Here is a 17,971-nt window from a genome sequence, read left to right as displayed (position 1 = left end):
AGTCTTTTATACTATTAATTAGTATTAAATTCAATTAAAAAATGACATAAATGTCGTAATAAATAAAATTTCAACCCTCATTATTAGTCAAAATTATATAACTTGTTTGGTAGTTAATTTATTTAATGTAATATTAAAGGAAAAAATTGGAGATAGAAAAAAAATATATATATAATTTGTATTATTCCGATTTGATGGATAAAAAATCCAAACAATTACTTATCTAAAGATCGAGCATTTAGGTTTATAACGTGTAACAGCTCAAACTCATCGCTAGCAGATATTATCCTCTTTGATTTTTTTTTTTCGACTTGTTCTCAAGGTTTTAAAATGCGTCTACTATGAGAGGTTTCCACACCCTTATAAAGAATGATTCGTTCCCCTCTCCAACCAATATGGGATCTCACACAACATCTCGACACTATAAAGAACATCATACACTCATAGTCCTGAGAGAAAAATCACAACATCGAGTATGATGTGTTCACAAAAGTTCGTAGCATCAAGATACTTCAACACAAATATCTCGACACTGTCTACGTGAGTTTAATTGTTTAATGACTTGATCGGTCTCTATTACAGTAAATTAATCAATTATTCATTGAAATAAGTAAAATAAGTAAAATTACAAGAAAAATATGTAAATGGATAAATAAATTTTAAACATAAAATTGTTTATTAGTAATATATTAATATTATTGAATTAAATATGAATATTTTATAATTCTTATTTAAAAATAATAGTTAGCGTTATGATTGGAATATGAAAACTTGGTGCCAAAGAATATTTAAAAATAATAATAATCAAAGAATTTAAAAATCATTTTAATTAATACCCTAAGTTATTTGATTAAATAAATATGAGAGACTATAAATGACGAGGAATAATGAAGAACATGTCCCCAAGTTTTGTCAAATAAATAATGCAAATTAAATATTCTCGTGTTAAATATAATAATATTTATTTAATTTCGACCTCTAAAAAATTATATACGTAGATTCATTTGTGATATATACCTCTTAATTGTAATAATTGAAAATAAACTATTAATTTAATATTTATTAAAAATTTTGATTTATGTTATTATTATTTAGTTTCTGTCATTTAACGCCATTACCCTGATTTTCACTAATAATTATGTAATTAAGCTAATGACAAAAGGGGTAATTAAAATTTTTAAAATTAGAAAATAAATTATTAAATTTTATTAAATTTAGCTTAGATAAAAAATATTATTTTTTATGACAAATATGGAAATCAAATAGTAATAGTTGGCGAAAACGTGGCAGTACAGTTGTCGATTAAAACTCCTATTTAGTGTAGAAATCCAAGTTGGCGTGTGACGTGGCATAATTATCAAAATAATGCCACGTGTTAATGGGTCATCCGTCACAATAATAATGGATAAGGTCTCCCACAAATGGGAGATCAATTATACTTTTCGTCTTTATTATTTTTAAGAATAAATAAATAAAATAAGATAATTTCTTACTTTTTTTTTTAATGGCCAATTATAAATATTTCATTAATTCAATAATTGAACCAAAAAAGTACATATCGAATGTATATTCTTTGACTTTGTTACATTTATCTTGATCCATAAATTAATTTTAATTCTAGTAAATTTCTATTATAAAAAAAAATTAAAAATTACTTAATAATTATTACTCGAGGGCAAAATGGTCTTTACAGCATTAATTTGTCGATGTTTTTAAGAAACCTGTCCTTCCGTTTACGGTTTGAATTTGCGGTGTTTGCAGGTTCGGATCAGGAGCCTTGGATTTTAAAATCAACGGTCATGAAATAATTTAAAATTTGTGGGCCTAGTAGTGGGGGCCCATGACCACCGGCCTGTTTCGAAGGAAGACGGTGGCCGAGATCCTGTGGGCCCAACCCAAAGTCACTTCTCGTAGTTTCTTTTTAAGAAAATAAAATAAAATAAAATAAAATAATGTATTTAATTTTTTGGATATTTATTTTTTGGGATGTCGACGTTTGTACTTATCCTCTCTCTATCCTTTGTTCTTATCGTCTTAATTATGGTTTTCAATTTCGATTCTCATTCTTTCCCTTTCATTTTTTTTTTTTTTTTTTAATTATATTAAATTAATTTAAGACCAATCATTACAATTTATTAATCCACACCTTTTAAAAAAAAAAAATTTAAAATAAATATAGCTTACGTGTATTTAATTGATTAAATAAAAAATTAAATAATACCCAATTAAGTTGGAGGATGAATTTAAAATTTGAAATGATTTAATTAATTTTATATTAAAGAAAATGAATATTGTTTTTAAATATTTTTAAAAGTTACCCATTCAAAATTGGGTATGATGGAAAGCCCATCCCCAAATAAATGGGCCGTGATTTCTTTAATGAAGCCCATTTAACACTGGGCTTGTGTAATACGGCCCATTTGTTTTTTATTTTTATTTTTTATTTTTTAAATTTAAGCCTACAATCACTACTTTTGTAATTATATATATATATATATATATATATATATATATATATTACAAAGACAACATTATGATTGCAAAAAGCATAGGTTATATAAAAATGAGTGACCAAAAAAGTGGAAATTGGATGAGATTATGATTGGTGTGACACTACCATTATTCAATCCTTTAATTATTTTAATAAAAATAGTATGATTTAACTAATTAAATATATTTATTTTAATTGAAATTTAAATATATAAAAATAATAATATTATTATTATTCGATGAAAAATGAAATGCACCCGAAATTCAGAAACGGGAGCTGTCGTGATTTCGCATTAGAGTTCACACCCAACAAAAAGCTGTAAATTTTGGATCCCTTTCGTGTTCTCATCTTCTCCATCCAAATTCCCAATTCCTCTCTGTGGATCCAGCCCCACCGGTTTTCAGCCGACCTAGATCCCGCTCAATTTCCCTCCGATCTGCCTTCAATCGTCTCCACCGATGTTCCTCATTGACTGGTTCTACGGCGTCTTGGCCTCCCTTGGTCTCTGGCAGAAGGAGGCCAAGATCCTCTTTCTCGGCCTCGATAATGCCGGCAAAACTACTCTTCTCCATATGTTGAAGGATGAGGTTTGATTTCTTGCCTTTCTGTTTGCTTGATTTCTGTTTTTGCAATTTGGGGGAATCGGTGTGTTTAGATTTGGATTTGACTGAGGAATCGAAATGGTGGGGGATTTTGGCTTGATTGTTATGGTGTGGATTGGTTATTGTTGTTTGTTTGTTTGTTTGTTTGTTTTGGTTTCTTTGTTCTATAGAGGCTTGTTCAGCACCAGCCTACACAGTACCCGACGTCTGAGGAGTTGAGTATTGGAAAAATCAAATTCAAGGCGTTTGATTTGGGTGGGCATCAAATTGCTCGTAGAGTCTGGAAGGATTATTATGCTAAGGTAATAAAACGCTGTTTTTCTTGAATTCAAGCTGATTGTATTTCCATTTTCGTGGTGAATTTCTTGGGCATTCGGCTCTGTTGAGGAGCACTTTACTCTTGAAACTTGTACTCTTTACCAATTGTTATGTGTTTTCAGATTACAATTATGCTTGATTCCCAACTGGTTGCTGGAAATACTCATGAGCTTAATATTTGTTGCATTTTTCATAATTATGCTGCCAATTCCTCTAGCTGATGTGTTGTCGCAGAACTTTTTCTATAATCTTCTGAACTTGTTGCGTTTCCATCTATTATGCTTGCAAATGCCCCCACACCGTTCTTCCATTGATCCAAGTTGAATGAACAATGCCATTAGTTACTTTTGTTATTTTCAGTTTGTTGATATATATGAGATCCTATTCAAAACCGAGAAAACCATCAAAAGAGTCGATGGTATACTCGTCTGCCTGATCTTGCAGAGAAAAGACCTCTCCAAATTAGTCTTTTAGTATAGAACAGAGGCATTCTGAGCCAACTACTACGACTACATGCGCATCTAGTGTAGTGGCTTTGGGAAGCCCTCGTCCAAATGAGTATTTTATAGAGGCCGACAAGGAATTCCATTAATAACTGGCCGTTTTGATTGTTTCGAACAACTCGGTGAATTTTTCTTCTTGAGCTGCATATCACTCGTTCAGTTTTGGTGCTTTCCATCAGTTGTTTATCTTACATCTTGCTGTTTGATTGCCTTAATGGAAACTTCCTAGTGGTATTTTTTCTTAAGAATTGATACATGATCTTCTGAACTCTGTTGCTGAATGGATTATAACAATGTATCCATAGCACGGCACCTTCGAAAGAACTTTAGTTATGTTTTCAAGCTGTCGGTCTGTCCAATTTTCTGTTCTGCTGAAGCTAGAGAGCATTTTGCAGAGTCGGGTTTGTAGACCGTGTGGTGTTTGGTTTTCTGCAGTTTGTGTCATTGTGCTATATGGATGATGTTGGATGATTTTTCATATATTTCCAACTTACTGCAATAGTATGTCGCTTAAGACGTGCTTCTAATTTTGTATGAAAATGAATATAACAGGTAGATGCTGTCGTGTACCTAGTCGACGCCTTCGACAAAGAAAGGTTTGCAGAATCGAAGAAGGAACTCGACGCTCTTCTCTCTGATGAATCGCTTGCTAACGTGCCATTCCTTATATTGGGCAACAAGATCGACATTCCATATGCAGCCTCAGAGGACGAATTGCGCTACCATCTTGGCTTGACCAACTTCACCACTGGCAAGGGAAAAGTAAATCTGACTGATTCAAATGTACGTCCATTAGAGGTATTCATGTGCAGCATCGTTCGCAAAATGGGTTATGGCGACGGTTTCAAGTGGATGTCTCAATACATCAAGTAGGTAATATCAACGAGGTATGTCAACGGTTTCACGAACCGATGAAATCCCGTCGTCCTAAGCCCCCTCGAGTCGTCAGAGATTGCAGTTTGATATCCAGTGTGTTGGAGGGGCTTTGGATTGAACTTTTTTCTTTTTTGTTTTTGCTTTCAGACGATGTGTGGAAGGAGGAGGTACTCTAATGCTTTCTATGTAAAATTCACTTCCTACCTCAAGTTTATTATTTTTAACATTCTTGTCTCTTGTTATTGATCTAACTCGCTTAGGATCTTTCTTTTCTAATTGTTCTTCATCAATACCAACTATGGTGGATGGTCTGAGAAAGTAAGATTTTTTTTTTAAACGATTCTTTTCGTTCTAAATAATAAAATTAGTTTAAGGCTCGCGATCGGGGTAATGGGTGTTAATTTAACCTCGTAAACATGTCAATTTCATTATCTTAGCGTTTTCTTAGGCACTCTTGACAAACGTTCACAATTTAACAATCTTAACTGAAAGCACCTTTTAGAAAGGCGCTTTATCTAAAAATCAAACGCTCATAATTTGCCTTTAGAATTCTCAAGACCGCTTTTTGATAATAAATCAAACGCCACAAAATAGCTAAAGGTACTTTTTCTTACTTTCAAAAGGGTATTTAAAATTCGTACTTAACATCGAGCGTTTTTTAGTGTGTCTTTTAGTAGCAACATAGAATTCGGTCCCGACAACTACTACAACACTAGCATAAGATTTGACGAAATTGCAAAGGCTTAGAGTAAGTGCTGTGCCATTGCTGCTTTAGAGCTTACACAACTCCTTTGTCTTCTTGGTTGGAACCAAAGCCATCAACATTTTAAAGACATTTCTTTGTAAGTTGGTAAAAAGGCCTTATCACCTGCAAATTTCCCAAATCCCAATGACCTTTTTCTCTTCTACCTCGTCTCCCATTCAATGCTGTTCTTCAACCGTTCTTCTTTCATTTTCGTTGTCCATCGTCTTGTTAGATGATCATGACTCTTCACAATGATATAATATTGTCCACTTTTAGTATAATTTCTCTCATGGCTTTGCTTTAAGCTTCCCCTAAAAGGCCTCCTGACAATGCAGATAGTATTCCTTGATTATAAAAATGATCATTCCCTAAATTAGTCATGACTTTCATCATCCAACACATCTTTCTTCTGTTTCTTGTTTTTAAATATTATTTAATCATCGTTTTCAGTGATGTCTATTTAATCAGCTACACTAAGGCCCTATCGAGATCAACCCTGAAGAGGGTTGGAAATCCATAGAATGAGAGAGAAGAGATTTTCCTTAGTTAGCTAAATGGGGTTGACGTTGGGGAATAAACAAAGAACGAAAAAGAGAAGGTTAAACGGGCCGGTGACAAGATTAAATTCTACGTTCCCAACCTAACCCCACCATAATTATTTTAAATTATGATTTTTTTTTTGTGTATTAATAATATTTTAAAAATCCTATTTTTAATTCAAATTGTAGATCAAGTAAGATTGAGAGATTTTAAAATGTCCATTATGTTAAAAAGGAATAAAATCAGTTTTTTTTTTATTTAAATAAAAATAAAACGACCACGTTTATATTAAATTAATAAATTACTTCTCCAAATGGACAAGAAATCCTTAGCCTTATCTAAATTCATGTTTTTGTTTGGTTTATATGAAAATGGAATTTCAAATATTCTTATTTTAATTTTCAAATCTAATTTATGTTTATTTATTTATTTTAATTTTTAAGAATTAAACCCATTACTACTTTTAAAGCCACCTAAACAATTAATATTATATATATATATTTTAATTTTCATTATACGTCTTAACCAGTTAAATTAAAACCCTAATACGTAGCTTGAACTTTATTCATCCGAATATTTCCACTATTTTGAACGAAAAATAACGACCATTTTGAATAGAACTCGAGTGGGAGTAAGAGTTCCGTTAGTCGACGTTTTTGGTGTAAATGTTGTTATTATTAATTAATATAATTAGGGTTTGGTAGTGGTGGGAGAATAGTTGGGAGGATGAGGTGGCACATAATGATGGGCCATGTGGAAACAGAGTGATGGGCATTTGGGAAGGCTGGTGTGACATGTGCTTTCCAATTTCGTATCATCAAATTATAATTCCAGCATGGCCACTGACACATCACCACCTTTTTTCCACCACATACCCTATTTTTTTTTAAAATTAAAAAACTTATTTTCCTATCTTCTTGGGTTTTCTCCCAAACCCATCCCTCCTTTTTTTTCTTTCCCAAAACACCCCTCTTTCTTTCTTTTAATCCATTAATTCCTCTTTTCTCGTCTCGACCTCTACCTCGACCTCGAGAGATATTAATGAAAATGTTAGTTAGATGATGAAAGTCCCACATCGAACCTTTTGCGGAAGCTCAAAGTAAAGTCATGAAAGCTTATGCTCAAAGTGTATAATATCATATCATCATAGTCATGCCCTAAACTTAGTCATGTCAATAGAATCCTGTTACAGAGCTACATAAACCTAATATGGTAAATTTTTTCAACTGGGTGTTAAATTTTTGTTGATTATTGAACATTTATGTATTCACGGGTTCGATATCGATAAAAATAAATAAATAAATAAAATAAAATAAAAATGATGAGCACTTAGGTTCTTCATCATATCATATTCTTATATTCTTATTTAAAAAAAAAAAAACTGCAAAGATATTGATTGTTTGGCTTTTGCACATGGGGGCTTTGCATCAATTCTTCTATCTTCCATCAAGGATTGATTTGCAATTACCAATAATGTTCCCTACTCATTTCTCATAATTCTTTTTCGGGTCGAGTTTTAACGTTTCAACACAAATATTAAATATTTTGATTTACGGGTTGTCCCTTTCGGGCTTCCCCTCAAAGCTTTAAAATGCTTCGGTTAGGGAAGGGAAGGTTTCCACACTCTTAAAGGCTTCCTTCCCCAGACACGTTTTAAAGCCTTGAGTGGAAGCCCGAGAGAGAAAACCCAAAAAGGATCATATTTATTGACGGTAGATCGGGTAAAATATTTTAAAAAGTTACCTTTAACATATTTTTTTATTAAGGAATATTGGGTTAGTGGATCCATAGGGTTTGACGTCAGCTTAATGCTTCCTTGGAAGCAAACATGTCTTGGATAATGAGAACTTTAGGGAATTAATTAAAATTTATATTATTTAATTAAGTTCTGATTACAATAATTCATATTAATTTATAATATATGCTAAAGAGAGGGCGGCTGATGGGGGGATATCTGTGATTGTTGTATTAAATAAGGGCACTTCCTTTCATTTTAAGGGTATCCTATGATTTTCCCACTACCTAATTTCATTATTATTTATGGAAATTAATGTTTCATTTGGTTCTCGTGTTATTTTGGTTGGTTGATCCGATCCGTTCATTTATAGGTATAATCGAAAGCTATTTTAGTACTAGGGTCGATCGGGTTTGTGTGAGGAGCTAAAAGAAGGCACGGAAACATAAGCAACCAAACCAAACCAATCATATGTTTGTGGGCAATCATATTTTTTCACGAACACAACTAACTCTCAAATGTTTCCACAAACAAATCTCATATGGGCTCCATATATATACATATGACCCCACACCCTAACCTTAGTTTCATATTATATATATATATATATATATATACTATTTGATCATATAGTTACTGTAACAGTTCAAGCTCACTGTTAGTAAATATTGTCTACTTTGACCTGTTACTATCGTGGTGAGTCTCATATTGTTTGTTTTGGCCTGTTACGTATCGTGGTGAGTCTCATGTTTTTAAAATACGTCTGTTAGGGAGAGATTTCTACTACACGCTTATAAAGAATGTTTAATTCCTCTCTCCTACTGAAGTGCAAATTTCTTTTTTGGCTCTCTGCCTAATATTTCAATCTCCATTTATTTTTTTTCGTCATTAGGACGTGAATTCTCGACCGGGATTTTCTTCACTATCTTTTTGTATAATTTTTTTAAAATATATATTAATTTTAAAAAATGAATGGATAATTCCCATTTTTAATATAATATCAATTAAAAAATGTAAAATATTCTAATAATTTAAATATAATTTAGTGTTCAACATAATTTCTAAAAAATCGAGATGAGACGAGAATTTGGCAGAGTCGGGATGGGGATGTGGAATATAATCTCTATCCCCAGTCTCGTTTAGCTAGCCGAAAAAGATCTCTCGCTATACCCTCTCCAATTCTCCATTAAAATGGGAGATTCCTCTCTCCGTCTAGGATGACTCTCTAAACTCAATCATAAGAACTCAAAAGTTAAACACGTCTAGCTCGAACCAATTTTACACGGGGTGATCTTTTTCATTCTTATAAGCAATTCCAAATGAACAGATAACACGACGGAATCCGGAAAAGAAAAAAAAGTTACTTGGAGGCAGCTAAGAAACAGCTATTTTGTTTGGTTTTTGTATAAAGCTTTGTAATTGTCCTTTTAATATGTTTGGTCTCTGTCTCCTCATAAAAAGCCAAAACATATGCTTTCTAGGCACCTCCTAAACTATACCCTTACCTCCCTAACTCAAATATCCCTATTTTTATTAATATCACCAAATTTTTCCATAAAATTCAATGCAATTATTTAAACCGACGCATAAAATTTAGTCCGTGAATTAAAAAAAAAAAAAAATCTATCGAATTTCTACTATGGTCAATCGGGACCGAAGCAGCCTTATATGACTTAATAACGTACGTCCACATTAACATATTAATACACAAAATTTTTAAAAAAATATATTAATAAAAAAAAAAAAAAAAAAAAAAACTTTATTCATTATTAAATTTTGGTGTCTTTTGGGACACAAAGACAGCAAAATATAATGTGGCATGAAAGGTTTATTCCAATTGGTGTGCTAGTTTTTAATGTATTAATGGTCTCTCACCAATCAAAAATGGACATTTTAATTTATTTATTTAATTTTTTTTAAATAAATAAATAAATAAATAAGCTTTTGTTATTTAGATAAAATTGGGAGGTGTCTGTGGTAGCAATTGGCTGCACCCATGTCTTTGAAAGGGACCATCCCTTTTCAAGGAATTGCCTTTCTCCTATGCTCCCGACTCGACTCAGCTAAAGTAATGGTTCTCGTGAAATAGTCTCCATCAAACATGGGCATACTCGTAATTCCAATTTAAATATATTTCAGATAGCTGGTTCACACCAAATTGGTCAACGAAGCATTTCTTATAAGAGTATAATTTTAAAACAGTGAACCTAACGGGAATTCGTAACAAGCTATTACAAATGGCATCGGGGTTAGCGACAAAATTTAGAATTTTAGAATGAGTGCGTGGAAGAGCCCTAAAAGAGTAACTCGTTTCGTTTTCCAATTAATTTTTGGCATATAAATAATAAATGAAATTAAAGTTTATAGCAAATGTCTAGGTGTATAGATTAATAACATTCTCATTACAATTCCCATTATGAGCATCAACAAACTTATAATAAGGGCCCACTTTTATTGATAAAAATAAAATTAATAAATTATAATGTCAAACTATGGAGTCCAATCCTGATGCGACACGTGGAGGGGGAAGTGGATTTAATGGTGAGGTGGCAGGTGTTGAGAATTAGGGTTGGGAGGTGGAAGCATGTCAATTATTATTAAAATAATAATATAAAGAATGTGAGAAGAATAAAGAGGGCATGGAAAAAGGAGGGAGTTGGGGGTGCCTTTATGGCTATGCCCATCTGGCCATCCATACACATTCATGTGCATTCATAAATCAAATTGCCCTTTTTTTTTTTTTTTTTTTTTTTTTTTTTTTTTTTTTTTTTTTTNAAAATAAATAAATAAATAATAAAGCTCGGAGTCCTGTGGCTTAGGATAGAAGGGTTAATTTCGGGACCAGTAAATTGTTGTACTGAATATAGTTTAACTAGTTAAAATATATAGTTTGGACGAAACAATTAGTTATTTTTTTAATAATTTAATATTTTGGAAATTCCATATTTGTAAAGGAAAAACAAAAGGATAATTAGTTTTTGAGTGACTGCGTACACCCAGTCATGAATACCGAAAAAATCATGGGAGCTCACCGGCTGTATCCGGTTGCCGGTTTCGCTTATGAAATTTGGAGATTGGAATAGGATCCAATGTAATGGCAATCTATTGCCAGCCATGCAGCGGAATGATTAAAATAAATAAATAAATAAATAAAAATAAATAAAAGGATTTTGGTATAGTTGGTTTAATATTTGTGTGATATATAAAATTACTTCTCTCTCCCGCAACTACCAACACAACTCCTTATTTACTCACAAAATTTCTTCACGCAAAATGTCAATCCCTTTTTAAAATCCTTTCTCTCTCTCTTCGTTCCATGCTTTTAAATCTTTGTTTCTGGAGAGAAAGAGAGAGAAAGAGAGATTGAAATCGGAGCAAATCGAAATGAATGTATAATGTGTGATTATTGCTTTCAATTCCGTTTCTGATTCTTGATTCTCTTCTTTGGCGATTGAGGATTCTTGACAATGGCGGTTTCATCTCCTTGTCTTGGCCTTGCTGAGAAGAAGCAATGGTGGCTCTCTGACAAACAGGTGCGTTCGTTTGATTTTGTTTTGATTTTGTTGTGGTTTTTGAAATCGTTTGATGATTGCGATTCGGCGGAGTTTTTGAGTGGAGTGATTTTGTTTGATTTTAGATGGCGATTAGGTATGTGAAAGATGCGAAGTGTTTAATCGGTGCTGGTAGGGAAAATGATGTGGTTTCGGCTTTGAATCTACTCGATGCGGCTCTGCTACTAGCGCCGAGGTTTGAACAGGCGTTGGAGCTTAAGGCTCGCTCGCTTTTGTGTCTTCGCCGGTATAAGGATGTTGTGGATATGCTTCAGGAGTATCTTCCGAGTATGAGGACGACGCTGAGTCGAAGCGGAGGGGATGACTCGTCGTCTGGATCGGAGAATTCGTCGCAACAGTTTTCGAGAGAGCAAGCGAAGCTTCTCGCTTCTTCGTCTTCTTCTTCTTCTTCTTCTTCCTCTTCTTTGTCGTATTGTTCTTCTTCGTTATTGGAGTTGCAGAACCACGACTCCTCGTTCAACTGCTTCTTCTCCGTCGCCGATTTGAAGAGGAAGATCATGGCGGGACTGCTCTGTAAAAGGTGCGAGAAGGAGAGCCAATGGAGGTAATTCTTTCTTCTTCTTTTTTTATTTTTTATTTTTTATTTTTTTTCTTTTTCCTGATAGAAAATTATTCCTTCTCATCGTGAGTGATTGTGCTATTTTTAGATGGGAAGGAATAAACAATACTTCCAACAAATATCACAATAATAATTTAATTATTTTTTAACCATATTTTATGCAACATTTTTTACTTCGAAATTAAGTATTTAGTTTTTGTTGTAAAAAAATATAATTTAAAATTTTAATAAAATTATTATATGCTAAATTTTACTATTAAATTGTTATAAATTTAAAATTCTATAGATTAAATTGTAGACGTCAAGAAAAATAATTTTCAATATTACATAATTATTGCAAATAATATACTTTTTCTTCAAATTTATTAATAGAAATAAGTATATTTTTAGACCTACTTTTCATCCTATTTTTATAGTTTATAAAAAGTTTAATGATTGAGTAATTTAGGTTAAAAATCCTTTTATAATTATCTGATTTATCTATATATTATATTTTATGTATAAGATATTTTTACTATAAAAATTTAATGTTAAAAAGCTTAATCATTATATTTTTAAACATAAGATCTAAATTCTTATAAATAAAAAATTAAAAGTGCAATAATGGTTTAAATGAGTACTCAAAAAGTATGGTATAATAATTGGAGTTTTAAATTTCCAACTCACTATTATAATATTATGTTCTAAAAAAAGAAAAGGTTTTCTTTTAGAAGATTAAACACATAGAAATTAATATTATATTTTAATCTATTTTTTGAATCAACTTGTTTTTAATAATTAGGTTATGATTTGAAGTTAGCTGAATAAACTCGCTTGGGTTTGTGCAGATACGTGGTATTGGGCCAAGCTGCCTGTCATCTGGGCCTATTAGAGGACGCCATGGTTCTCCTCCAGACCGGCAAACGCCTCGCCACCGCCGCCTCTCGCCGGGAAAGCACCGGCCGTTCCGAAGACGGCTTTTCACTCCCTAGTTTTCCGGTGCTTCCTACCACAACCACCGAAGCAGACACCACTGCCGCCCTCCTCAGCCACGTAAAGCTCCTCCTCCGCCGCCGAACTGCTGCCCTCGCCGCTCTCGACGCTGGCCTCCCCTCCGAGGCTATCCGCCTCTTCACTAAGATCCTTGAAGGTCGCCGCCCCGCCCCTCAAACCTTCCTCGCCCAATGTTTCCTCCACCGCTCCTCCGCTTATCGTGCCGCCGGCCGCACTGCCGACTCCATCGCCGACTGCAACCGCACACTCATCCTCGACCCGACCTGTATCCAGGCCCTCGAAACCCGAGCCCATCTCTTCGAATCCATTCGTTGCCTCCCCGATTGTCTCCACGACCTCGAACATTTGAAGCTCCTCTACAACTCGATCCTCAGAGATCGAAAGCTTCCTGGTCCGGCGTGGAAGCGTCACAACGTGCAGTACAGAGAAATTCCCGGGAAGCTCTGCGCGTTAACGGCGAGAATCCAGAAATTGAAACAGAGGGTTGCTTCGGTTGAGAAGAACAATGTCGATTACTATGGTTTGATCGGATTGCAACGTGGGTGTTCGAGATCAGATCTTGAAAGAGCCCATTTATTGCTCTGCTTGAAGCACACGCCCGATAAGGCAACTGGGTTTCTAGATAGATGCGAATTGGGCAATGATTTTGATATGGAATCCATTAGAGATAGAGCTAAAATGTCGGGGTTGTTTCTGTATAGGCTCCTGCAGAAAGGGTATTCGAGTATCATGACGTCCATCATGGACGAGGAAGCGGCGGAGAAACAGAGAAAGAGGGCTGCCGCGATTCAAGCGCAGCAACAACAACAACAGCAAAGCCATGCAAAAGCTATTGATGAAATAGAATCGAAACAGGAGGAGATTTCGGGATCAAATTTGAGTCATAATAAGTCGGTTTATCAAGGGGTGTTTTGCCGGGATCTCGCCGTGGTGGGGAATTTACTGTCGCAAGTCGGATTTGGACGTCCTATTGCAGTGAAGTATGAGGCTTTGAGCTGTTAGTTTCAGGTAACTGACCGGCGGGGGGAATCTTCATTGTTTGTATAACAAGGTAAGGCGGTGGAACTGCCGGAGAAATTTTGTCGCCATTCTGGTTTGTTTTTCTTGGCCCATTCATGTACAGATTTTTTAACTTCACTTTTTTTCTTCTCAGTTTCGAATATGTCACTATTTTCGGGCTTTGGGCTTTGGGCTTTGGGCTTTGGGCTTTTTGCCTTATTCTTGGGCCTTGGGCCTTATCCATATTTTTATTCGTGCTATTTAATGAAAATTGATTTTAAGTAGAGATTGTTTAAAAAAAAATAATAATAATAAATAATTGAAGACAAGTATTTTGTTGCATCCTACTAGAAGAACGAGGATTGGTTTGTTTTGGATAAAGTACAATGATTTTAGGGTCTATGATGATGATCCATTCCCTTTCCAACATTATTGGACATCACTCATTTGTCAACCTAGTTGGGACCCTTCACCATCACCATTTATGTTCAACATCTCTATTTAACAACCCACCATTTTTACTATAACCTCTTAATTTCATTAATATTTCGACCCTCGTACATGTTATAATTTTTATCCTTTTATTATTATTTCGACTAATTCACCTTCAACCTCTTATAATCACCAATTTTATTAAAATTTACTTTGATTAGTGTACAAATTAGTTTTAATATATAAAGAATACTCGAGACTAATAATTGTTTTCCCCTTTCATTTTCACCTCTTTTCATACACTTTTAACACATCAAATCAAGCACGTTAATAGCAAACATCTATAAACCCGTCATCAATACTAACTCTTAGATTGTCTTTTCGTTCACTTTGTACGATATATATTTTTTAATTTAAAATTTTTATTTAAAAATTTAATTGGGTTGGTTTCTAAATTTTTGAGTTTGTGTATAATAAATCTGGAGGATATATAAAATTAAAATTAAAATAACTTTTTGGACATATTATAAAGTTTAAAATGAAATAAAATTTATAATTTATTTTTTGAAAATAATAAATGGATTGAAAAGAGTTATTAAATGCAATGGGACTCTCTAGACATAGTTAGCTGAAGGAATTAAAAGCTCACAAATGGAGATGGACGATGGCTAAACAAGTTACGTACCAAGAAATTAAAAAAAAAAATAAAGATTTAAAGAAATGCCAACGTGGAATAAGCCAAGCCCCATCACCCATCCCTCGACCGTCGATTTGCCACGAGTACGCCATTTTCCTCTCACTGTCGTGGCCTCATCTTCCTCCACACATCCATTTTTCCAACTTTAATTGCCACCTCCTCCTCCACGTCACCCTCTCTGTCACTCCCTTCTTCTTTTCACAGAGACAGACTCACAAAAGCGGTATTATAAAACCGAGCAACTCGTTCAAGTTAGTTAGATATTATAAATTCAAAATCACCCCACGTGAAACGATGCCGTTTTGAATCTGGGTGTGTGGCCGGCACCGGCGGCGGCGGCGACGACGACGACGACAATGGGGAGACGGCCGTGCTGTGAGAAAGTTGGCCTGAAAAAAGGAAGGTGGACGGCGGAGGAAGATGACCGGTTGAAAAAGTACATTCTTGCTAATGGTGAAGGCTCTTGGAGATCCCTCCCCAAAAATGCAGGTTACATCCCACCTACATTTTCCCGACAAAACAAATTATTCAACGAGACCGCTACCCTTTTCGTCTTTTTTTACTAATCTTTTTTTACCGGCCATTAAACAAACGTTGCATCCGTACATCCAATAGCTAAAAAAAATTAGCTATTTTTATAGTCGAGAGTGACCCGTTATCGAAATTTTTATTTTTAGGGCTTCTTCGATGTGGGAAAAGTTGCCGACTTCGATGGATCAACTATTTAAGGTGTGATTTGGTGCGGGGGAACATTACGACCGACGAAGAGAATCTTATTATTAAACTACATTCTACCTTAGGAAACAGGTAACTCAAATTAATTTCACTCTTAATTTTAATTATTATAAAGTTTTAATTTTAATTTTTAATATTTGAAATATATTTCAAAATGAAAATTTATAATAGGTAATAAATTTAATGCAAAAATACATCCTTTTTAAGCCATAATTATTTTTAATAATTTGAAATATATTCTCCCAATGCAGTTCACGAGCAAAGAAGAGAATATGAAAATAGAGGGAATAATTTATTTGGGTTTTTCTTTATTTTTAATTTTCTATAATTTTGAGAAAATAATTTGTAGGGTTTTATTAATTTTAATAAAAAATTCATTTTTTAATATACGAAAAAAAAAAGGGTAATATTGTCGTTTTCTAATTATAATTATGAATATTTTAATTCAAATTTTCAGGTGGTCTTTAATCGCGAGCCACTTGCCAGGCAGAACAGACAACGAGATTAAAAATTACTGGAACTCTCATCTGAGCCGTCAAATTCACACTATCCGGCGCCGGAGCGGAAACGACGATGGGTCGGTAATTGTCGACGTGGCACGGCTGAGCCTTCCGCCGCGGCGGAAGGGCAGCCGTGGGCGGCGTAGCAAGGAAGCGGCGTTGGCGGTGGAAACAGAGACAGAAACAGAGACGGCGGCGAGAGAAAAAACTGTTTATGGGGCTGTGGATGATCCAGCGGAGGAAAGAGTTAGTTCCAACGACAAAGTTATTAGCAAAACGACAGATGTTGGTGGGTCTGCGACGTTGAGTTTCGATAAGGACGACATGTCGTTGGACTTGGATGCCTTTTTGGATTGGGACAATGATAACGACGACGACGACGACGACGGAAATAAAGTCACCGCCGGTACTGGTGGCGCCGAGGTGGAGACCGGCGGTGAGTGTAGTTCGATTAGTTGTTCGTTCCGTCTGGATAGTCCTTGGAATTGGGAAAGCTTTGTCGGTGGGGAGGAATGGGAGGCCGGAGAGGATCTCCCCGCCGCCGCCGTGATCGAATCCGACGATGTGATTTCTTGGCTCTTATCTTAATCACCGGCGGCGGCGTGATCTTGATTTTGAATGTTTGTAAATTAATGCGTTGATTCTATGGGATTTTGGGATCTTTAATTTTGTATATTTTCTTTTAGCTTTAAGAGACTCTGCAAATCCGTGTAAAGTTCTTTCTTTTTACTTTTTACCGCTGTTATGGTTTGTATTTCCATGCTTTTTGGAATATGTTTTTGTTTCTAAAAGTAAATTTTATTTACTTTTTTTACTGTCAACCGACCAAGTCCACTGTTAGTACAAAGTGTAAACTTGAGATTTCACAATCGACCCTTTGGGTGCCAACACAACCCACCACCCTCGGATGCAATCGTCTTTACTGGCACACCGCCTAATATTTGAATCTAACCCGTCCTATTAGATATTGTTGTTTTAAAATGTGTCTTCTATGGAGAGATTTCTACACTCTTGTAAGGAATGTTTTTGTTCTCTTCGTGTGAGATCACGATCCTACTTCATTTTTTTTTATACAAACAGGGTCACTACGGACTAGAATCACACACGTTAAGAGTGTGCATACATATGCCCCGGACCACATGAAAATTGGGTTGGTCTGATACAATTTCATGTTTGACTTTTTTTTTTTTTTTTTTTTTTTTNATTTATATTCTTTTAACTGAAACAAAATTGGTGTACGTGTACTAAAAAACAAAAAAAAAATGCCACACTTTTTCATCGGTTTTGAAAGTATCTGGGTCCATGTCAGCTTTTTCAGCCATCTCATGTGGGGCCCAAACATATGAAATCGAATGAAAACAATGGATCAAACCCCTTGAGCCCAACTATGTGGCAACGCTTCTGAATACAGACTGCCAACTCACATGCTACACGTCAGACCAAAACTTGGAACAATTGTGTTTTTACCCCCCCACCCTTTTTTTTTTTTTTTTGGTCCTTTTAAAATTTACATTTTTAATCCTATAGGTCAACACGATCTTCTTACTAACTCGAATAGTTAATCTTCGTAGTAAAAAATTTGTCGAGCTTTGAATATCTTGGAAATGAACGAAGAAATAAAACATGGACAGAATTCTGTCATGTTTTTTTTTTTTTTTTTTTTTTTTTTTTTTT

At 34.5% G+C, this 17,971-nt stretch overlaps 3 protein-coding genes across 3 annotated transcripts; all 3 read left to right on the top strand.

The window, feature by feature from the left end:
• The first annotated feature begins 2,731 nt into the window (after positions 1 to 2,731).
• On the top strand, positions 2,732 to 5,066 carry LOC111789124 (GTP-binding protein SAR1A). The gene is made up of 3 exons (XM_023669772.1): positions 2,732 to 3,078; positions 3,264 to 3,395; positions 4,467 to 5,066. Exons 1-3 carry the CDS (start codon positions 2,950 to 2,952, stop codon positions 4,785 to 4,787), a joined length of 582 nt encoding a protein of 193 aa, XP_023525540.1. The 5' UTR covers positions 2,732 to 2,949; the 3' UTR covers positions 4,788 to 5,066.
• A 5,978-nt stretch (positions 5,067 to 11,044) lies between these two features.
• LOC111787559 lies at positions 11,045 to 14,217 on the top strand. The gene is made up of 3 exons (XM_023667564.1): positions 11,045 to 11,343; positions 11,448 to 11,926; positions 12,769 to 14,217. The coding sequence occupies exons 1-3, from the start codon at positions 11,278 to 11,280 to the stop codon at positions 13,934 to 13,936; spliced, it is 1,713 nt and encodes a 570-aa protein (XP_023523332.1). The 5' UTR covers positions 11,045 to 11,277; the 3' UTR covers positions 13,937 to 14,217.
• A 1,126-nt stretch (positions 14,218 to 15,343) lies between these two features.
• Positions 15,344 to 16,989, top strand: LOC111789173 (myb-related protein 308-like). The gene is made up of 3 exons (XM_023669836.1): positions 15,344 to 15,551; positions 15,740 to 15,869; positions 16,255 to 16,989. The coding sequence occupies exons 1-3, from the start codon at positions 15,419 to 15,421 to the stop codon at positions 16,883 to 16,885; spliced, it is 894 nt and encodes a 297-aa protein (XP_023525604.1). The 5' UTR covers positions 15,344 to 15,418; the 3' UTR covers positions 16,886 to 16,989.
• Positions 16,990 to 17,971: the final 982 nt, after the last annotated feature.

Source organism: Cucurbita pepo, chromosome LG02, assembly GCF_002806865.2.
Source record: "Cucurbita pepo subsp. pepo cultivar mu-cu-16 chromosome LG02, ASM280686v2, whole genome shotgun sequence".
Taxonomy (NCBI): domain Eukaryota; kingdom Viridiplantae; phylum Streptophyta; class Magnoliopsida; order Cucurbitales; family Cucurbitaceae; genus Cucurbita; species Cucurbita pepo.
This window is presented reverse-complemented; position numbering and strand designations above follow the sequence as displayed.